At 39.1% G+C, this 23,579-nt stretch overlaps 1 protein-coding gene across 2 annotated transcripts in view; it reads right to left on the reverse strand.

Moving 5' to 3' along the window:
- XRN2 (5'-3' exoribonuclease 2) overlaps positions 1 to 19,991 on the reverse strand; it is a 67,899-nt gene extending 47,908 nt beyond the window's left edge. Inside the window, exons 1-14 of one of the 2 annotated variants that reach the window (XM_014539475.1) lie at positions 19,866 to 19,991; positions 19,672 to 19,783; positions 17,413 to 17,524; positions 15,650 to 15,708; positions 15,484 to 15,573; positions 14,067 to 14,139; positions 13,877 to 13,927; positions 13,249 to 13,406; positions 7,129 to 7,203; positions 6,909 to 7,042; positions 6,754 to 6,811; positions 6,563 to 6,670; positions 2,284 to 2,328; positions 762 to 890 (exon numbers count right to left, since the gene is read on the reverse strand). In XM_014539475.1, the coding sequence (XP_014394961.1) occupies positions 762 to 890; positions 2,284 to 2,328; positions 6,563 to 6,670; positions 6,754 to 6,811; positions 6,909 to 7,042; positions 7,129 to 7,203; positions 13,249 to 13,406; positions 13,877 to 13,927; positions 14,067 to 14,139; positions 15,484 to 15,573; positions 15,650 to 15,708; positions 17,413 to 17,524; positions 19,672 to 19,783; positions 19,866 to 19,906 (1,245 nt within the window). In that variant the 5' untranslated portion in view covers positions 19,907 to 19,991. Of the gene's footprint in view, positions 1 to 761; positions 891 to 2,283; positions 2,329 to 6,562; positions 6,671 to 6,753; positions 6,812 to 6,908; positions 7,043 to 7,128; positions 7,204 to 13,248; positions 13,407 to 13,876; positions 13,928 to 14,066; positions 14,140 to 15,483; positions 15,574 to 15,649; positions 15,709 to 17,412; positions 17,525 to 19,671; positions 19,784 to 19,865 lie in introns of those variants that run through there. The other variant, XM_014539474.1, reaches the window with a different exon arrangement.
- Between the last annotated feature and the right edge of the window lie 3,588 nt (positions 19,992 to 23,579).

The following is a 23,579-nucleotide window of genomic DNA, read 5'->3' on the forward strand; positions in this document are numbered from 1 at the left end:
GACAGTCTGTTCGAGGCAGCTCTGCCTCTGTATCTATTTTTGTTCAAAAGTTTATTATGGTCTTTATTATCCATAAATGGGTGAGATCATGTGGTATTTTTCCTTCATTGACTGGCTTATTTCACTTAGCATAATGCTCTCCAGTTCCATCCATGCTGTATAACACACTCTTTCTCTCATGCCTACTAGTCCAAAATAAGCAATAACTTTATCTGCCATCTGTGAATGTTGGTTGGTAGTCTGTTTCCTCACTCCTATTGCTGCCATGCCCATGTGCTCTGAGCCCATGGTCTGTTGCCACTATTACAGAGAGCTGAGTTGGAGAGTAAGAGTTTAGGCAGTAAAGAGTATCTATAGTATTCGAAAAATTGAGGAATACTATTCTCCAAAATGACCCTGACTGATCCCTGGAAGGAAAAAGGAAATAGGCAGCAAAACCCACCCATTTCTCTTGCTCCAGCTATGAGACGTTTGCATGTCCAAGTGATGCTTCCAGCACCATCACCACCTAGTACCTTGGTCCCATTGAAATCACTGCAGCCACTTAGCTATCTATACTTTATCCATTTTCTTTCTTTCATATTATTTAGATATTTTCATATTGATAAAAATAAACTTAACATAATTAAAAATATCTTAAGATAAAAGAAATAGAAAAAACTATAAAACAACTCTAGGGTAAGTGATAAAATTTACACACAACTGCAAGGGACATGTGATAGTCACCACTCTTCAATGCCACATAAAAGTAGGTCACTTACAGAGTTATTCTGCATCCTCATTTCATAGGCTGCTTGTCTCGGATTATTGGCTACTTGAGAACCTGAATTTCTTGAACCCAAGGCATGAGGAGTCAATATTCCACCAGGAGTGAAAGCTGGTTGATCTCTCTAACATAAATGGAAATAAATGTAGAAATTAAAATTAAATGACAACACAGATGACAGGAAGAAAAGAGGGCAACAAAATAGAGTCCCCACTGTAAGCACTTAAAAAGTGAAAATGGATTTCCATTCACATTACATAGTTGTTGACACTTTGATCTGATTGAAACTTACCCTATAAATAATAGTCTGCAATATTTAACAACTCTGAAAGTACAAATAATTCACTGTCTGATATATATAGAGAATCTATCCCAGCTAATTAGGCTAATCTATTATGTTTACTTACAATTTCAGAATGCATTCAAGACAAAATTCTAGGCAAATTAAGTATAACTAATAAGATAAAAAACAAGTCAAGAGTTTGATTTATACTTAGAAATACAACTTTTATTTACTCTTCACTTTCCTAGAATTAATTCACTTTCCAATTAATTAGAGCTATGACTAAAGCTGTAAAAGTTAACAATCATGGCTGACTGATACAAGAGAGATTTTTTAAATAGACATTGACTGAAAGAAAATAATTATATAGAGGGTAGAAAATAAATATGCCCCTCCCATTCTAAGTGATTTTGAACTTACTTACAATATTAAACAACTCTACTTGTTTTCTTTTCTAAATTCCTGAAATTGCTCGATTCCAACAAAATATAAAAATAAAAGGCAGTCCCTAAACTCCATGAGTTTAAAATCTAGTAAGGAAGATAAGAAAAACAAGAACTAAAGAAGTTAAGCATGCAATTAAGAAAACAAATATCACTGCAAGAAGCCCCAGAGTGAAAAGAACTGCTCCACCTAGTCTATGAGCAGAAAAAATAGAGACTTTGTAGAAAAGGTAAGATGTGAGGGAGTCATGAAGTAAAAAAATCCATTTGAAGGTACCAAATGAAGGCAATGATCTGAGTCTGGAGGGACATGGTGTATTAAGAAGGCAGAAGGGAAAAAGCTGGGCAGGTAGAATTAGACCAGATCATAGTGCACTCTGCATGCCAGACGAAGATAAAACTGTATTCTGAGGAAACTAAGGAGTTACTGGTGATTTCTGAGTAGAGAAACAACAAACTTTTGAGTGTCATGTTCTGGGAATACTAACCTGACAATGATGTAGACAAAATTTAACTTTCAAGAGGATACAAAAGGTTAACTGTTTTTATTACAAAAGCAATACCTGATTAGGATAAATGCCAACCACCCGCTCCTGCCCATCAATTATATCCCTTCAGATGCTTGAAAAAGGACTTCTTTACTTTCAACCCCAGCATTCTTTCTCCATGTAAGAAGGCAGCTGGGGGAACACTATGCCCCTATCCAACCCTTACTGGATAAGAAACAAACATTTTCCTCCCAAACTGTAAGTCATGCTATTGCCAATCTTATTATATTAATTAAAACTCACCTTCATTCTCTTTCTTTTTTCTTTCTGTCGTCTTCTAAAACTGTCCTAAAAGTATAAAATCCACATATTCTGTCAAATAATTACACAAAAATGTAAGAGTTAAACATTACCAGGAATGATTTGAGAGACAATTAAAGTTTTTAAAGGAAGACCCCAGAAACCTAGGTGCATAATTAAACTAGGTAATAGACTATATGTTTAAAGTGCGGCTTATCAGAACTTTAGATGGGTAGAGAGCATTCTATATTTAGGGTACAATTTAATTTTCCTCCTAATTTTTTTCAGATGGCTTTTATATCATTCCAGGAAAGAATGAAAGACTCATGACAAAAACTACTGGGCTCTACCCTGGAGCAAACAGGCTACCAATGTGGAGAAGATACAAATAGAAAAACAAAGAATTCTTAAGCTGTAGTTGAAGTCAGTTAATAATCAAGATGTCAGTTTAAAAATACTGAGAAGACAATTTAATAGCGAGCCTCTGTTACCTAAAAAGGGCTTGACAATTTCTAACTCTGTAACATATATGACACAGTGGGTAAAGAGAGAAGTGGGCTCTATGCAAACACCACCCCCACCCCCGGACTCTAAAAAGTCAATTTAATTAAAGGAAGGACATTCAGATGTTCACACTGCTTATTCTGGGCCAATTTTAACTCATAGGAAAGGGTCCAGACTGCATCATCAAGTTTTCAAAATGTAGCCGTGGTTTCAACTGCATAGGGTTTGGGGTTGATGTTGCTTCCCCACTAACTGTTCAGACTATTCAAAAGCCTCCTTTACCTCTCATGCCCCAAATTCTGTGATTATCAAGGCACTGAAATGACAGCTAAGATGGCTGTGGCTGCAGCTAATGGCCTAAAACGGGCCAGCTAGTACTGTACTGGCTGTCATCCTATAGCTTCACTTCTATCCTTTCCAGGTCAGTACTGCCAACTGCGATGTGTTAACAAAATGTGAAATTTGTGCTTTCAGCCAGGAGAGGGGTTGAATGTTGAATTCATAGTGAATGACTACCTTATAACCTAAAATATAAAAACCACCAATTTATTTAATTAAGCTTTTGCCCCCACCTGCAATGAAACTTCTCTTATCTAAGTCACCAATGACTGATAGACTGTGAAATCCATTATTCAGTTTTCAGTCCTTGTCTGACCATGACTCTTTCCTTCTTAGATTCATGGCTTTAAACACCATCTAAATACTTAAGACTTCCCAACCAGGATCTCTTTCCTCTCACCACCCCGATTCACTTTCCAGGCTTCCTCATCAGTTGCTCAGACCATTTTTCAATTGCTCAGACAAAATGCCTAGGACTCATTCTTGATAGCTTTCTTTTTCTCACACCTAGCATTTAACCCATTAGCCAATCCCATTGGTTCTATCTTCAAAATATGCAGAATCCAACTAGCTCTTGTCACCTCCACTACAACTATACTAGCTCCCTTGGACCTGACTTCCTGCTTCTATCTTTGCCTCCATACAATGAGTCTCAATATAACACCTAGTGGCCCTTTGATAATCTTGTCACTTTTATACTCAAACCCCTCCAGAGTGAAAGCTAAAGTCCTTATAATGACCTGTAGGGCCCTGCCAGATCTGGCGTGCCATCATCTTTCTGATCTCTTCTCTGCTCCTGTCACACTGGCTCCTTGCAGTTTTGTGAACATCTGGGTATGCTTCTGCCGAGCCTTTCCACTGGCTATTCCCTCCATCTGAAATGCTCTTCCTGCAAATGTCTGCATGGTTTACTCCCTCCCATCCTTCAGGTCTTTATTCAAAGTCATCTGTGGGCATGGCACTCTCTAACCACCTTTTCTAGAATTGCAAACTACCTATCACCACCTTCCCAGCTATTTCCTCACCTGCTTTAATTTTCTTCATGGCACTTATCCCTAACACATTACACAATTTACTTAAGCTTTTGTGCTTATCATTCATCTCCCCCAGAAGAATGTCAGCACTGCAGGGTTAGGAATTTTTGTGTTTTTTTGTTTGTTGTATCAGTTAACACTCGAATACTATCAGGCACATGGTAACACTTAATAAATATTTGCTGAATAAACAGACAATATTTGTAAGGTTAAAAGGTTAAAAGGCAAACCTCAAAGCTCATAAAACAAAAAGCATCACATTTACCTAATTGCTCAATTTAAATAATAAATATTGATGCATGCCTCTTCTACTATCTGTTCTGCTAGTCAGTTAAATACCTATTCCTAAGAGTGGTAGTCACACCTATGCACAATAGGTCCATCTGGGTGCTATCAACTCCTTTGGAAACCTGTCAAAAGTGGACACACTTTCCAAAAAAAATACATAGCACCATATACTTTTAAATGGAATTTCTGAGAGTTCATAAATTCCGCCCTCCCCCCCATGCCCAACCATACTGATGGATATCATATGATGTCAATGACACCAAAAAGACCCAAAGTTTTAAAATGTCCTCTTTGTCAGGCTGCTGAAAACCATTATTACCTAAATCTGAAGCACTCTGGTATCTATCAAATCCCATACAACCTGCCCTAATGCTAAACATCACCAGTATTTAACAGTGTAAAGTCTGCTAAAGCCACATAAAAAGACTGTTGTAACATGAGGCTTTTACACCAAGCAGTACACACCACATATAGTTTTTTCTTAAAACATAAATGGCAGTAGGTCAAGTGGAGCCACTATAATTGTTGAAGACTTATTTAACAATGGCTGTCCTGGTAGACATTTGGTATCCTAGACCAAGTTCTGTTATTTGAATTTTACATATGAAAATTTCTTGCCATCACAGAAGATTACCAAATACCAAAAGCTTTGGATTGCTTACAATCCACTCACTCTTTTACTTAAAATGGTACTCCAAATTCTAAAATAAGAGATCACTAGCTACAGTATACAAAATTGAAGAAAATATGAAATCTTGTCAGATACAACAACATGTTGTAATGTTAGGAGATCATGAAGCAATATAGCAATATTATGTTGCTATTTGCTCAAAATAGCTATATGACTTTTTATAAAATCAGTTTCCAAAAGGATTTCCTTCACTCTTATCTGCTACTATTATCTGCTCATTTTACCCACTGCTTGCCTCCCTTGCCACTCCCCCATAACCCACTCAGCCTCCAAGCTGCTGCCCCTCTCCCACACTCACTCCCCAGGGCCTCTGAACCCCTGGCTGCAGACTAGGGGCCTGCGCATATCTATCTCCTCTCTTCAGGTATTTCCTCCTATCTCTCTAGAACTGGCTCCTCTTTCTCCTTATATGCCCACATGTCTCGAGGTTTCTGTTGGAGGCACTTTCACTCCATACAAGCTCCCAGGGATTTCAAGTTCACACTCATGACTTGAAGTACCTCCTAGTTGCTAATGGTTCTCAAATTGCTTTCTGGGCTTTTCTCCTTTCAGGTGTCCTGAATGCTTGAGGTATCACTCAAACTCAGTATCTCCAAAATGAAATTTGATTTCTACCTTGTCACCACCCTAACCTGCTCTACCCTCAGTACTTACTATGTCAGTAAATGGCACCAGCAAACTCAACTGTCCAGGTCAAAAACCCAAACTTCTCACCTAAGCCCTCCACACTATCAGATGTAATCAATTCCTAAGAGCTTTGTTTCCCACTTTTAAAAAAAACTTTATTGTTGAAAGTATTACATATGTGCCCTTATTTCCCCCACTGACTTCTTCTAGCCTGCCTCCACACACTTGGCCCCAGGCCTTCATCACCCTATGGTCTGTGTCAATGGGTTATGCATACAAGTTCTTTGGTTGATCTCTTCCCACCCACCCTCCCCCACCTTATTTCTCTCTTTTAAGTTTAAATTTCTTACTCAAAGCTGCAACCCTCTGCCTTGGCTGATGCAATCCAAATCACACCCCCTACATTCTACTACCAGAGTACAAAGTTCCTAGCTCTTAACCTGTCTTCCAGAGCATAAATATTTCCTATAAACATGGCAGCTCAATCCCAGCATTCTTGTAGCCTTAGAACCCTCATTTAATATCCTATTGATTAGACACGTGTTTAGATTTATATCTTAAGAATATGAAGAGAAAAAAATTACAATGCAACTCACAGTGTACAATATATGTAATTCCACAAAGCAAGCATCAAAACCTTTATAAAATAATGAAAGCACTACCACTCATGATTACACTGATGTTCTATACACTATAATGATATAACAACGCACTCAAAGAGGTTAAAAGTACAATCACAGGATTATCACAGCCTATTAGAGACAGGAGCAATTTAGCTACTGCAATAGAAACACTTTACCTCATCATCCTTTCTCTTTTTAAAAATGCTATCCTCAACTTCACCAACTGCTAACATGATCATCTGTACTCTTTGCAGATTGACATAACCACTTTCTGTTAGGTAACCCTGTAAGTAATAAAATACATGTAAAATGACCTTCTTATAAAAGCAAATACTTCTGTTTTAAAATTATTCAAGAGTAAACTTACCCCCGTTTTGTGTACCACATTTTTGTATATGTTGACCAAACGATCAATTGCACCTTCCCTGCCACCAGGAAACAAATATTATACATTAGGACTAGTATGCACTGTAAAGGCAAGGAGGCTAAAGCAAGTCTTAAAACACACAAAAACACACATACCTAATTTCTAACGATGGCAGATGAGGAAGAAAGTCATTTCCCACAAAGAAGCACATGAAGACCCAGTCATCAATGCTCCTCTCAACATCAAATGTGAATGGAAGGCTGGCCATGGTGAGCTCTCTTTCCAAATACTACAACCAAAAAGGAACATTGGCATTAAAGCTATTAAAGGCACACTTGTCTTAGAGTACCAATTCCAATGATTACGACTACATACCTCACGAAGAACATTAAGACGAAGAAAGATAAACTCTCCCTCTGCGCAAGGAAGACTATCTGCAAGTTCATCGTGCTACAAGAAAGGGATCAAGGATTAAACATGTCCACTCTAAACTCTGTAAATTTTCAGTCAAATAAATATGGCTTTTTAAAAAGCAGATCCATTTTAATACTCTATTTTTTTAAATAAAAAAAGAATTCACCATAACATCCTAAATAATAAAAGTGTAAAATGCAAATCGACCGAATGGTGAAATGACCGGTCGATATGACGTGCACTGACCACCAGGGGGCAGACGCTCAATGCAGGAGCTGCCCCCTGGTGGTCAGTGCGCTCCCACAAGGGAAGCACCGCTCAGCCAGAAGCCGGGCTCACGGCTGGCAAGCCCAATGGCAGTGGCGGGAGCCTCTCCCACCTCCGCTGCAGGCAGGCGGTAAGGAGGGGTCCCGGACTGTGAGAGCCCCGGACTGCAAGAGGGATGTCTGCCTGCTAGCTAAGCCAGCAGGCAGACATCCCCCAAGGGGTCCCGGACTACAAGAGGGCACTGGCCAGGCTGAGGGACCCTCCCCTCCACCCCAGTGCATGAATCTCTTGCACCGGGCCTCTAGTTTTAAAAATAAAAATTACCCATGATCCCAGTCACACTTACACCAAGGAGTAGCAAATGATTTTTTTGAAGGGGGACAATAAATACTTTAGCTTGTAGGGGTCATATATGGTCTCTTTCCCATATTGTTTTGTTATATTTTTTGTTTTTTACAACCCGTTAAATGTGTAAAAATCACTCTTAGCTCATAGGCCAAATCTGCAATCCATTTAGGGCTATAGTTTGCCAACTCCTAACCCACACACAACCAATATTAGCATTTTGATGTAAAGTCCTCTAGATCTTTCTCTGTAAACATATAGTATATTTCTTACTTGCCTTTCTTCACTCAGCATGTCTTTTTTTTTTTTAGTATATTTTTATTGATTTCAGAGAGGAAGGAAGAGGGGGAGAGAGAGAAACATCAATGATGAGAGAGAATCATTGATTGGCTGCCGCCCGCACGCCCTACACTGGGGACTGAGCCTGCAACCCAGGCATGTGCCCTTGACCGGAATCGAACCTGGAACCCTTCAGTCTGCAGGCCGATGCTCTATCCACTGAGCCAAACCGGCTAGGGCTCAGCATGTCTTTTTAAAAGGTTCCATATATTAAAACAAAAACCCCTTTAGAGGGGAATGGATATAATCAAGTAACCTAAAACATGTAGAAACTAGGAGTAACTTTAATATCTAAAACAAAAAGTTTAATATATTTGACTTGTAGTTCCTTTTAAGAAGCATAACCACTGAAAAAATAATTCTTACAAATAAACCATGTGCAATATGCATTAAATATAAGATCTAAGTCTCATATAGATATGTTAGAAAAAGTGGAAATAATATAAGAGTATGTACATGCTCTTAAATGTTTATTTACTTAAAAACTTAAAATCTGATCATATAATTAGGTGGAGAAAAAGCATTTGACAAAACCCAGCATTCATTTATGATAAAAATTCTCAGCAAAGTGAGAATAGTGGGAACATATTTCAACATAATAAAGGCCACATATGATACACCCAAAGCCAACATCACACTCAACAGGAAAAAACTAAAGCCATTTCCCATACGATCACGTTGTCCACTTCCACCACTTTTATTCAACAGAGGCCATATGCACAAAATTCATGCAAGGCTGCCTCAGCCCTCACAGCCCTGGCTTCCTCTGGAAGGTTGTCCGGAAGGACGTCCGAACGGTCATTCTGTTGTTCAGCCATTTGGCCAATTTGCATATTACACTTTTATTATTATAGATAGGTATTGGAAGTGCTGGCCACAGCAACCAAAACAAAAAAAAAGTCATCCAAACTGAAACAAGAAAACTGTCATTACTTATAAATGACATGACATAGAGAGAACACTAAAAATTCCACCAAAAAATTCCTCTTAAATAAATTCAATAAAATAGGATACAAAATTAATATTCAGAAATAATTGCATTTCTATCTATATATCTGTATTAGAGGCCCGGTGCATGAATTCGTGCATGGGTGGGGTCCCTTGGCCTGGCCAGCAATTGGGGCTGATTGAGGGGATCAGCCAGCCAGGGGAGGGACTGCAGGAGGTTGGCCAGCCCGGGGGAGGGACCACGGGAGGTTGGCCTGCCAGCTGGCGGGGGGAGAAACCACAGGAGGTTAGCCGGCCGAGGGAGGTTGGCTGTGGTAGTGCACTGACCACTAGGGGGCAGCTCCTGTGTTGAGCGTCTGCCCCCTGGTGGTCAGTTAGCTCCCAAAGCGGGAATTCCACTCAGCTGACCAATGGGTGCCAGACGCTGGGCTCATGGCTGGCAAGCGCAGCTGTGGTGGCACGAGCCTCTCCCATGGACACTCCTCCTGCGCGCCCCTCCCTCCTCTGGCATCAGGACCAGCATCGGGATTGATTGGGCTCAAGCCCAAGGCCGCTTCTCCGTCATGGGCGCACCAGTATCGTCCTAGGACAGGCACGCGGAGACCGCAGCAGAGCAGCAGTGAGCCTACCAAGCGGTGGCGGCAGCAGGTACAGCGGGGCCAGGATGAGGGGATATAGGACTGTCAGTTTCGGCCGATCCCCGCAGGCCAGGCTGAGGGACCCCACCGGTGCATGAATCTGTGCACTGGGCCTCTAGTACACCAACAATGAACTATCAGAAACAGAATTTGAGAAAACAATCCCATCCACAATTGCATCAAAAGAAAATTAAATACCAAAGAATATATTTAACCAAGGAGGTAAAAGACCTGTACTCAGAAAATTACAAGACACTAAAGAAAGGGATTGAAGAAAATAAAAATAAATGGAAACATATGCTGTATTCATGAATAGGTAGAATTAACATTGTTAAAATGTCCATACTACAAAAAGCATCTACAGATTTAACACAATCCGTATAGAAATACCAACAGCATTTTTCACAGAACTAGAATAATCCTAAAATTTAACATGGAACCACAAAAAAAAAAACACCAAAAAACACAAATAGCCACAACAATCTTGGGAAGAAGAACAAAGTTGGAGATAACATGCTACCTGATATCAAATTACACTAGAAGGCTACAGCAATCAAAACAACACTGTACTGGCATAAAAGACATGTAGATCAATGGAACAGAATAGAGTCCAGAAAAAGCTAAAGGAATCACCACCAAACCAGTATTACATAAGATGTTAAAGGATCTTCTTTATGAAGAAAAGATAAATAATATGAACAATAAAATGGCAATAAGTACATATTGATCAACAATTGAACCTAAAAAACCAAGTAAACAAGCAGAACAGAAACAGACTTACAGATTCAGACAAAGATACAGAAAACAGACTGACAGATGTTAGAGGGGAGGGGAATTTGGGGAGGGCTGGGTGAAAAAGGTGGAGGGATTAAGAAGTTCAAATTGGTTGTTACAGAATAGTCATGAGGCTGTAAAATACAGCATAGGGAATATAGTCAATAATGTTCTAATAACTATGCATGGTCTCAGATGGGTATGGGATTTATCAGGATTAACACTTAGTTATATGATGTCTAAATCATTGGGTGTACCTCTGAAACTAATACAATAGTGTATGTCACCTGTAATTAAAAAATGAAAAAGTATTTAAAAAATAAAATAAAATAAAAAAATGGGCAAAGGACATGAATAGACACTTCTCAAAAGAGGACATAGAGATAACCAATAGACATATGAAATGATGTTAAATGTCACCAGAGTAATACAAATTAAAACCACAATGAGATTATCATCTCACACCTATCAGGATAGCTACCATCAATAAATCAACTAAGAACAAAGAACAAATATTGGCCAGGACGTGGAGAAAGGGGAACTTTCATGCAAAGTTTGCCGAATTGCAAATTGGTGCACCCACCATGGAAAGTACTTACAGTAAGGTGGCTCCTCAAAAAAATGAAAATAGCACTACTGCCTGGCCAATGTGGCTCAGTGATAGAGCACTGACCCATGAACCCAGAGGTCCCTAGTTTGATTCCCTGTCAGGGCACATGCCCGGGTTGCAGGCTCAATCCCCCGGGGGGGTGGGGGGGGTGGTGGATATGCAGGAAGTAGCTGATCGATGTTTCTATTTCCCTATCCTTCTCTCTTCCTCTCTCTCTAAAATCAATAAAACACACACATATATATATATTTTTTTAAAAATATATTTTTATTGACTTTTTTTTTTACAGAGAGGAAGGGAGAGGGATACAGAGTTATAAACATCGATGAGAGAGAAACATGGATCAGCTGCCTCCTGCACGCCCCCTACTGGGGATCGAGCCTGCAACCAAGGTACATGCCCTCAACCAGAATCGAACCTGGGACCTTTCAGTTCACGGCCCAACGTTCTATCCACTGAACCAAACCAATCAGGGCTATATATATATTTTTTAAAGTAGAACTACCTTATGACCCAGCAATTCCACTTCTGGGTATTCAGCTGAAGAAATCCAAAACACTAATTCAAAAAAATACATGCACCGGTGTTCACTGCAGTATTATTTATAACTAGAGGCCCAGTGAACGAATTCATGCACCACTGGGGTCCCTTGGCCTGGCCTGCGGGATCAGGCTGAAACTAGCTCTCCGACATCCCCCAAGGGGTCCTGGATTGCAACAGGGCGCAGGCCAGGCCAAGGGACCCCACAGGTGCATGATTGGGACCAGGGACTGCAGGAGGGCTCCAGGGTGTGTCCGGCCCATCTCGCTTAGGCCCCATCAGCCGGACCCCAGCAGCAAGCTAACCTACCAGTTGGAGCATCTGTTCCCTGGTGGTCAGTGCACATCATAGCAAGCAGTTGAGCGGCCTTAGCATACTACGCTTTGATTGGTTTAACAGCTAAACAGCCAACCAGACACTTAGCATATTAGGCTTTTACTATACAGGATAGCCAAAATGTGGAAGCAACCAAGTGCCATTAATAGATAATTGGATAAAGTGCTACACATATGCAATACTTGGCCATAAAAATAGAATGAAATCTTACCATTTTCAACAACATGGATGGACCTAGAGCAGTGGTTCTCAACCTTCTGGCCCTTTAAATATAGTTCCTCATGTTGTGACCCAACCATAAAATTATTTTCGTTGCTACTTCATAATGGCAATGTTGCTACTGTTATGAATCGTAATGTAAATATCTGATATGCAGGATGGTCTTAGGCGACCCCTGTGAAAGGGTCGTTCGACCGCCAAAGGGGTCGAGACCCATAGGTTGAGAACCGCTGACCTAGAGGGTATTACGCTAGTGAAATGAATTAGACAGAGAAAGACAAATACCATATGATTTCACTTATATGTGGGATCTAAAGAACAAAATAAACAAACATAGATACAGAGGACAAACTGAGGGTTGCCAGATGAAAGGGGGTTAGGGGGCTGAGTGAAAAGATCTAGAGATTAAGAAATACAAACTGGTAGTTAGAAAATAGGGGATGGAAAGTACAGAATAGGGTATACAGTCAATTATACTGTAATTAACTATGTATGGTGCCAAGTGGGTAGTAGAATGATCTGGAGGATCAATTCATGAGTTATATAATTGCCTAACCACTATGCTGTACACCTGAAACTAAGATAAATATTGAATGTCAACTGTAATTAAAAAGTATAAAAAAAGATGTAAAAATATTTTTAAAATTCATTTTTATTGCTGAAAGTATTACAGATGCCTCCTTTTTCTCCCCCATTGACTCACACTGCCCCCCACCCCTCTGCCCAGGCCTTCCCCACACTATTGTCTGCACCCATATGCTTATATGCATATAATTCTTTGGTTAATCTCTCTCCCCCCAAACCCGCACACCTGCCTTCCCTGAGATTCATCAGTCTGTTCCACGCTTCTATGTCTCAAGATCTATTTAAAGATCTGAATAGTAGGTAAAAAACTAATCAATCATAATCTCTATCCATCTTAAAAATGAGGCAACCTAAGTATATTTATTCTCATTGAATTGTACACTTAAATTGTTAACATTTTATATTTTGCTACAATAAAAAATATGTATATTTTATTAAATAAAATTTAAAAATGAGGCAACTATCACTTCAAATTCTTACCTTTCCCTTCTTTTCTCTTGGCAAACCTTCACAGTCCTTGACCTCATGTCCAAACTGATTACAAAGACCACAGGGTTTGGGTTTGTTTGGTTTGAATTCTTCTCTAATAATGGTAAAGTTGGGTTCGTGTGTAGCAAGGCCGAGCATGATGAGATCAGCTATCAATAACAACAAAAAACTGAACAGTGAGCACTTTCAGAAGATCCTTACTATAATGAAAGGCACAGGACATCATCAAAAAAATAAGACACCAGCACAAAGCAAAGTCCAAAGGGGCACACAAATAAATGGCAAAGCCAAAAAGCCTAACACTTCCTAGCAGTCCTCAGCCAACAAGATGTCCTCCAGATATACATGGGCCTAGAATTCAGAATACCACTCACAGTCAACACTTGGAAATTTCCCATTTTAAAGTTATGTGCAGCAATATTAAAGGTTTTGATGTAAAATATAAACATAGGTAAATTAATTACAGATTAAACAACTCAAAACTAATTCCTCTCAAACATAAAATAAGCAAGGCATTTTAGAATTTCTAGGCACCAATGAGTAATCAACTACTATACACCAACCCATCAAGTTGCTATGGTTTAATCCAAGAGAATCAAATCCCAAAAAGGAAACTTACCATCTGCTCCACATAGGCAATGATGAGTGTTTGGGTCATGGTTAGGCTGGGCTAAAGAGGGTAAAACATATATTTATATAAATATATTTTATACCAGAGAAATGTCGTATTTTACAAAATGCTTTTCATATAATGGCTTATCTTTCTTTCTAATAAAACATATAACAAAATATTTATAAATCAGTTTTACCTCTTTGTCTTCTAATGTAATCCATGATTTTATGTTCTCCTTCACCAGGAGCACTAGCATCTGATAAAATAACCTATAAAAAAAGTTAACACTTTCAGTTCATCCCTAATTTTCTAGAACAAAAATTAACCGAATTGAGTATCTTAAAAATAAATGGAAATAACTCATAAGATAGCATATTAATTGGAAATTTTTCTTAATAAAATGTGTGTGTGTGTGTGTAAACATCCAAACTATTTCATTGATTAACTTATTACATGAAATAGCAAAAATGAAAATTTTGAGTGAAACTCAGTCATTAGAAAATCTGATTAGTTCTTAAGTTTGTACTACTCTCACCACTATCCAAAGACATAGCTCTGAACCATGTAAGTCCAGGGAGTAATCAATAAAAGATATCTATTAAATACAATTTGCCATATCTAATTAATAGGGGGTGGGGGACTTGTAAATCTGAAATTCCATAAAAACTCATTTATATTTTACTTAAATACGTAAAAGAACACAGACATTATTATTATTATTATTTCCTTTTTAAAATTTTTTGGTTAATCCTCACTTGAGGATATTTTTCCACTGATCTTTTAAAGAGAGTGGAAGAGAGAAGGAAAGAGAAAGAAACATCGATGTGAGAGAAACACATTGTTTGGTTGCCTCTTGCACCCACCTCTACCAGGGCCCGGGCTGGGGAGGAGCCTGCAACCAAGGTACATGCCATTGACTGGAATCGAACCCGGGACCCTTTGGTCTGCAGGCCAACACTCTATACACTGAGCCAAACTGGCTAGGGCGACCACAGACATTATTTAAAGGCAGAGCCCACAACTTCAATCCTTGATGTAATTGTATTCTTTATTTTTAATTGATTTTTAAAGAGAGAGAGGGAAAGAGCAAGAGAGAGAGAGAGAGAGAGAGAGAGAGAAACATTGATGTTGAGAGAAACATGGATTGGTTGCTTCCCGCATGCACCTAGATTGGGAATCAAACCTGCAACCTGGGCATGTGCCCTGAGCAGGAATCACATTGGCAACTTTTCGGTGCATGGGACAGGTCTCAACTAACTGAGCCACACTGGCGAGGCCATAATTTGATTTTAACTCAAGAAATTTTCATTTAAAAATTACTTTCATGTACACACACACACACACACACACACACACACATTTTTAAAATCATAAATCCCATTTTATGGCTTCATAGTGATAAGAAGAGGACAAAATTGACATTGAGAGAAAATTCAACTTTTTAAAACTGGGCCATGAAAGGCATCCCATTTCCAATAACCCTGAAAACTTCTTTCCTCGGACAGTCAACTAGCACTTGTTGGGGGTGGGAGGACAAATAACATCAATCATACCAAAGTACAGCCTCAAATGATCATCCTAATCTTTCTAAAGAACCAAAATATGAAACTTACTGTCAAATTTTTCCACCCAGGGTCATTATTTAAACGATCAGCTATGTAATAGCGAAGACATTTAGCAAGATTGTCCATGAATTCAGTTCCCTAAAATGATAGAAGAAAATAAATTAACTGATCACTTAAGAGTCAGCAATACCTAGCAAAGTATGTGATTACTTACTGGTGTAATACAGTTGCTATCAAATCTTTCTTTTATTTCCTCTGGAGGAAGAAAGCCACCTAAAGAAAAAGAGGCAATGTTTTGTTCTCCCCATAAAAGGTGAGGTAAATTACTCAATATTAAGCCAGAACAACAATAGCAAAAAGTTCAAAAACAAAAGAAAGAGAAGTATTGTCACCTGAGGAACAATGTTTTCCCTTTAGGGAGGAAAATAAGATTCCTCCCCCAAATTTAAATTAAGCTTAAAATGACTGTCAAACAATATATAGTACACAAAAGATACTACGTTGTTATATAAAAATATTAAAATGCTGACGTTCTTTCTAATGACCTCTGTAACAGCTCTCTCTCTCACATACTCTCACACATGGGGTTTGGAGTTTTAATTCTGATATATTCTTTAAATAAAGGTGCCTTAGTAAAACAAATTAAAATGCTGATTTTATCACAGCTTTATATAAGAAATAAAATTGTCAACTAGACATTAAAAAAATCCCATTTTTCCTCTATATCACTGATTAGCTTCTTCATAATATCTTCAAGAAAGGAGACATGTCTAAAATCAAAGACAATCTGTTACAAATACAAACAAGTTTTAGAGTATTAATTACAAGCTGCAGCCAAATAAATATATACCTGTATATTTCCAGCAAATCAAAATAACGTAAAAATTTATCATAGCTACAGGCCTGAGCTGACTACACTACGATATTTATTTTTTTTAACTGCCAAGTACACTCTCTCCAGCCAATAAATTATGGCTTTCCTGGTCTAGCATACTGCCTTATGTAACAAAATAACAAACAAATGATCCTGCTACAACACTTCCCATCTCATACACAGGTGTCTTGGGAGAGAACCAGTCCCAGTGGACATCAGCACTCCTGATCTTCCTCCTCTCTGAGACTTAGTCAACTCCTACCTATATTCCCATCAGGAATGTCAAGTCTTTGAGGAACTACAAAGGTGACTGTCCTCCATTCTACTCACCCCTCAAATGGGAAAACCCTGGGTACTTCATTGCCTCAGCATCTGGTAATCAATCTATATTGAAAGTGTTTCTCCCAGGCTTCCTCATATAGACCTCTGAGTTCTTAAGTGAAGCAATAAGCAGGCCACCAAGACTGATGAGGAAAATATTTCCAGAAATGTAGCTTTCTAACAATCCCCAGAGGAAAAAGAAACACTCTTCATTTATTTCTATTTTACAGATGTATAAAAGTTAGCTGAAGCCTGGCCAATGTGGCTCAGTTGGTTGAATGTCGTTCCATGCACCGGAGGTCGCCAGTCCGATTCCTAGTCAGGGCACATGCCCAGTTTGTGGGCTCAATTCCCAGTAGGAAGAGTGCAGGAGGCAGCCGATTGATATTTCTCTCATCAGGGTAAAAAAAATTCTCTCTCTCTCTCTCTCTCTCTCTCTCTCTCTCTCTCTCTCCCCTTCCTCTCTCTGAAATCAATAAAAACATGTATTTTTTAAAAAGTTAGCTGAAGAGCTGCATGTGCCCTGAAAGGCAATGAAATCAGAATTCCCTCCTTTTATTTCCAAGTTTCCCTTTGACTACAGTGTGGAAATGAACAAGCTTATTAATGGGAGTAAAGGGTTCCATGTACTACTTTTCTTCAACAGTGAACATAAATCTTCCTTGCATATCCTGGGATCCTAATTAAATTAAAGCTCTGCCTACTCATAAGAAAACGCTGTCACCCCATCCCCTTCTCCATACATCTTATAAAAATCCAACTTCAAGGAGCATATTCTTTACCTTTTGCCAGTATTTCTTCCCTGACTCGCTGCTTCTCTACTGCTGCTTCCATTCCTTCTTTGGATGCTCTGAACCTCCTAGAACGCTGTTGATTCATTTTAGCACGTGGTGCCTGAAAAATGTATTTCATATTCAAATAATACCATTCAAAATATTCACAACTAAATCTACATTATTTTGAATCAGTTGTTCTTGTAAAAATAGTACACTAAGATGGAAAAGATAATATGTCTAACAATCCTATCTAATAAAGAGGGAAGATGCTAATTGACTCTCACGCTGTTGCAAAGATGGCAGGGCCCACAGCCAATAAGGAGGGAATATGCTAATTGACTGCCATGCCCTCAAAGATGGTGGCACCCACAGCCACAAGATGGAGTCCCCCAGTCCCCGCAGCCCCCCAGACCCCCAGGGCCGGCCCAACTCCCGGACTGTGAGAGGAGGCAGGCTGGGCTGAGGGACCCCCCCCCCCTCCAGGGCATGAATTTTCATGCACCGGGCCTCTAGTCCTTCCATAACAGACAACAGACCCTGAGAACTTAAAGTTGGACCAAAAACCGAAAAGCTGAGCTCAAATGGATAAACATCCTATGAAGCCATAGCACTTAACACTCACAGCAGGACCCACAACCTAACATCAGTTTCACTGGGTTATGGTTTCTCCACAAGGAAAGCGCATTTTACTCAAAGACCCAGCCAGCAAACAAAGATAGTTTCTACAGTAGCAGAATCAGGAAGACCTTCCCTATGTCCAGGCCTAAAAAGGATGGTCTCCAAATGGGATTCACAACGCCCCATAAGAGCAATAGAAAAAAAAGAAAAAGAAAAAAGAAAGAAAACTACTTCTTGGGTCTGTAAAACCCCATGGCACTTCTACTTTATATTTCCCAGAATGAGGTTCACAAGGACTACTCTATCTACAGTAAGGTACAAACAGTTAAAAAGGGAACAAGATTTTAATCAAATGCAATTTAAATCACCAAATAAGCTTGAATGAAGTGAGCTGGAATGTAAGGTTTTAAATTACTGAACTGAGTTCTGGGGTTGGGACTCTGAAGTATCCTGTCCACATCTAAAATAAGTTTTTTTATATTCTCTTTAAATAATTCCCGTTTCTGTAAAATGAGATCACCTAATTTCTTTCAAGTACCAAGTTCTATGATCTACATTTACCAAAAAGCATCCTGCAGGTATGTGCATGCACATACACATACAAATAGCCACATGTTTTATACTTGATGTAGCAGTAAGGGCACACTAAAGTTAAAAATTTTCTTCAAGAAATTTAGCTGAATATGAATTGAAATATGCTCCAAATAAGACATATTCTTGTTCCCTTTATTCTTTACTCCACTTTAACTGTAACTTAACAAGATATCAGGCAGCTAAGATTTTTCACTGAGTAAATAGAACTTCACAGAGCTTTCTGGATTTTCAAAATCATTGCATTATAGCCACTAGGATTACTAAATATAAAAGAAAGAAAATCTATTTGCTCCTAGCTAAACAAATTTAGGGTAATGATTTACCTTAATTTTCCTTGAACCCTGCTATGTAGTTTGCTAGTCATTTATAACCTAAGCTACTTGGTATTATTAAGTTATTCCTCTCTTAAGTCATTTCAATAGCTACTTGCTGCCTATAGGATAAAATCCAAACTTCTGAATGTGGCAGGCAAGGTGAACTCAAGTCATTTGCTCTACTTCCTTTTCCAATCTAAAACACCTGCAGTCACCCATAAGTGTCAGTATGGTCAATAGCACGGAAGTGTGTTTACCTAGCACATCTGAGAAATCTGGAAGGTCCTTCTTCCCCATATCTGTCCAATCCATTCACCTCTACTGCCCACCAATATCCAATTATACTTTGCCCCTCAAGAAATGGGACAGAAGTCACCTCCTCTCTATCTCCTAACTTCCTGAGTAGCACTGACTCTCTCTTCCCTCAATACCCTGCATATGTTATTTAGTGCCTATAAAGCTCATTAATTAGTAACTAACCTCACTTATTTACTTATGTGTCTGTCCCATTAGTGGAAAGCCCTTCAAAAGCAAAGGCAGTCATCAATATCCCCAGCAACTCACAGTACCTGGCACAAAACAGGCACAAAAAATGTGTGAATGAATGATTGAAGGATGAGACTTTTTCAAATTGACCAGAGTCAACATTTTTCATTATTTAGCTGACTTTCGTTGTAGACATTGGGAACACAACAAAAGCAAAAATGAAGGAATCTAAGTTAATTTTTTTAGTACTCACCACTCCATCTATTGCCATGTAGAGAAGTCGTCGTGGTCTTACAATATTGAAAAGCCTGTCAATGTACTCAAAAATTGCAACCATCATTTCATCTTCGTTTTTTGGTGCTGGTCTATAATAACAAGCAAACAATGTAATATAATACAGTACTCCTCTGTAACTTGTGATATCAGTGACAAAAATGGGTTACGTACTTGTCTTCAGGATGAGTACAGGGATGGATGATTCCATTCATGTCCAAATACAGATTATCAAACTCCACATCATTTGGATTAGGTTTACTGGCATCAACAGGAACCTTTACACCATTGCATTCTTTGGGCTATGAGGAAGTGATAATAGTAGTTTGTTTAAGTCTAAATCAATACATCCTAGGCTCAGTATGAACCTGTTTCACTTCTGAATTAGATTATAAAATAAGTTCTTTTACTCCCTAGAACAGTGATGGTGAACCTTTTGAGCTCGGCGTGTCAGCATTTTGAAAAACCCTAACTTAACTCTGGTGCCGTGTCACATATAGAAATTTTTAGATATTTGCAACCATAGTAAAACAAAGATTTATATTTTTGATATTTATTTTATATATTTAAATGCCATTTAACAAAGAAAAATCAACCAAAAACATGAGTTTGCGCACCTCTGATACGCGTGTCATAGGTTCGCCATCACTGCCCTAGAACAAACTGAAGCAGATATTTCATCTATAGGAAATGTTAGCTTCCAACATAACCAATTAATCTTAATTATGTGGGGATATTTGTCAAATTCACAACTCATTCAGTTGTCCAAGTGAGAAACCAGGGGAATCATCTTGGAAGTCTTTTCCCTCACCATCCATTATCTCTAAATCCTGTCAATTTAATTTGAAAAATGCCTCTCTATCTCCTGTCATTCCTACTACCATTACCATCAGCTAAAAGATCAGAACAGCCCTAGCTGGTCTGGCTCAGTGGACAGAGCATAGGCCTGCGGACTGAAGGGTCCCAGGTTCGATTCCGGCCAAGGGCACATGCCTGGGTTGCAGGCTTGATCCCCAGTAGGGGGCGTGCAGGAGGCAGCTAATCAATGATTCTCTCTCATCATTGATGTTCCTAACTCTCTATCCCTCCCCCCTCCTCTCTAAAATCAATAAAAATATATTAAAAATAAAATAATACTTTAACATTAAAGCCACTGAAATCCAGTGAGTTATCTCTGTTACAGAATTTGCCAAGGAAAATGCCTTGGGTAGTAATAATTGGCTTTAAAATCTAAAAAAAAAAAAAAAAGATCAGAACAGTTTTTGTATGAACTGCTCCACCACTAGACTCTCCTATCTCCAGCCCACTCTTCTCTACTGTCAGTTTTCTTTCTAAAATCCAAATGTGGCTGTCTTAATCTTGCCTAATTAGTCCAATGATTCCCGTAGCAGGAGCACACCAATGAGCCTGGACCCTTACTACTATCCTGTCTTACCACAACATCAATCTGGCCCACCTTCTCTCTCTTCTAAGTTCCTGGAAAATGCTCTTTCACCTCTCAATACCTCTGCACACTGCTTCTCCTTCTTCCTCCCTGCCAACAACCACTTCCTAAAATCTTATTAATTTTCCAGGGTCTAGACCAGTGGTTCTCAACCTTCTGGCCCTTTAAATACAGTTCCTCATGTTGTGACCCAACCATAAAATTATTTTCGTTGCTACTTCATAACTGTAATGTTGCTGCTGTTATGAATCGTAATGTAAATATCTGATATGCAGGATGGTCTTAGGCGACCCCTGCGAAAGGGTCGTTGGACTGCCAAAGGGGTCGCGACCCACAGGTTGAGAACCGCTGGTCTAGACTGAGATCAAATGTCACTCACCTTGTAACACTTTGTATACTTCTTCCCCAAAACTAACTGCTCCTCCTTCTGCAGTTCCTCATTATTGTTAATTCCCTATAGCTTTCCCATGGTTTTATAGTTAATCTGTCATTCTAATCCAACCACACTGTGAGTTCTTCAAAAGGTAAAGACTGTGCCTTATTTACTACTAGAGGCACTGATATATTTTTGTAATGAACATTTCCTTTGTCCTTTTCTTCCAGAGATTCAGCAAATGGTAAGAATATGAGATCAGACTTTTACTGTTACTAATAGAAATCATGTAAAACAATAAGTTTTCCCTTACATATAAAGCATCATTTGTAATAGCAAAAAGAAAAAATGTGAACAATTTCAAAGCTCATCATATACATACTACATCCCGGATAGACCTCAGAAACACCCTGCCAAGTAAACGCTAGGCAAAAACTCCCATAAAAGATCCCATTTATGTAGTCCAGAAAACAAATCCAGAAACAGAAATAGACTGACTTCAATCTGAGGGCAAGGGAAGGGTGAGGGTGATAGGAAGTGACTGCAAATGGGTACATTTCTTTTGGAAATGAAAAAAATGTTCTAAAATTAAATAATGGCAATTGTGTTCAACTCTCTATATACTAAAAAAAACCCACTGAATTTGATACTTTAAATAGGTGAACTTTATGATATATACATTATATCTCAATAAAGCTGCAGAAAAAATAAGGTCAACTTAATTAGCAAAAAAAGCCCATGCATTAACAAACTTTAGTTGATAATCACAACTATACTGCTGAGCCAAAAAAGCAAGTTCCAGAAAAAAATAGATAGTATACCAAGTACAGAAAGTATAAAATAGACAACAGTATTAGCCGTTGTTCAGGGATGACTACATAAGCAATGTAAGCACAGAGAAAAGCAAGGAATGAACACCAATGTCAGAACAATGGTTATCTTTGAGAAGGATACAAATAAGACTGGACTTCAATTTATATTTATAATTAGAAATAAAGGATATGAAAAAAGGATTTAAAAGCAGTACAGGGAAGAAGCTACCAGACAGTATTCTACACATACATGCTGTGAATCACAAAAAAGGGGGCTTGATCTGAAGCAGTGAATGGAAGTATATGGTTGTCTAACCACTATGCTATACAGGGGAAACTAATACAAAATAAAACTAAATATGAACTATAATTAAAAAATAAAACTTGAGACTCCACCAAGATGGCGGCATAGGTAAACACCGGAGACTCCTGCCGCAAACAACCACTTCAAAAATACAACTAAAAGACGGAACGGACATCACCCAGAACCACAGGAAGGCTGGCTGAGGAGGGACTCTTCAACTAGAAGGAAAGGCATCAGCACCCCGAGGCTCAGAGGAGGCGCAGTCTGGAAAATTTAAAGGTACCGAGGTGCGCACGCAAAGCGGGCTGGTGGCTGAGGGCGCGGTTGTCATTTTCAATCAGGAGGGAGTCTCAGACTCTGAGCTCCAGACCCAGCGAGTCTCTAGGGACTCAGACTCAAACGGGAGAAGCGGGATTGTCTAGCATCAGTTGGAACGTGAGGGCGGCTTTCACTCCGAGGATTGCAGCGGTTGCCGGGGTTCTGAGAAGCAGAGCCTCTGGGAACGGGACTGAGAGCAGCCATAACTGCTCCCTCCGTCCGCCCTGTTGGTCTTGCCCCGCCCAAGCCCTGCTCAGAGCCATTTGCCGGATCGCCTCAGGCAAAGGCTAGATTAGCACCTCCCCAGAGGACAGAAGTTTTCCCACTGCAGCAGACACAGCTGATTCTCACAGCCAGTCAGCCTGGCGGTCAAATCCCTCTAATATTAACTACAACAATCAAGGCTTAACTAGAACAAGACTGTGCACAAAGACCACAAGGGGGTGCACCAAGAAAGCATAAAAAATGCGGAGACAAAAAAACATGACAGAAATGGAGGATATAGAGCTAAAAAACGCAATTTTGAGGGCTTGCAATAAACTTTTGGAGAGCCTCACGAAAACTAATGAGACCCTCGATGCTATGATAAAGAAACAACTAGAAATTAAGCATACACGGACTGAAATAAAGAATATTA

Source organism: Myotis brandtii, unplaced genomic scaffold (genome assembly GCF_000412655.1).
Source record: "Myotis brandtii unplaced genomic scaffold, ASM41265v1 scaffold217, whole genome shotgun sequence".
In the NCBI taxonomy this organism is placed as follows: domain Eukaryota; kingdom Metazoa; phylum Chordata; class Mammalia; order Chiroptera; family Vespertilionidae; genus Myotis; species Myotis brandtii.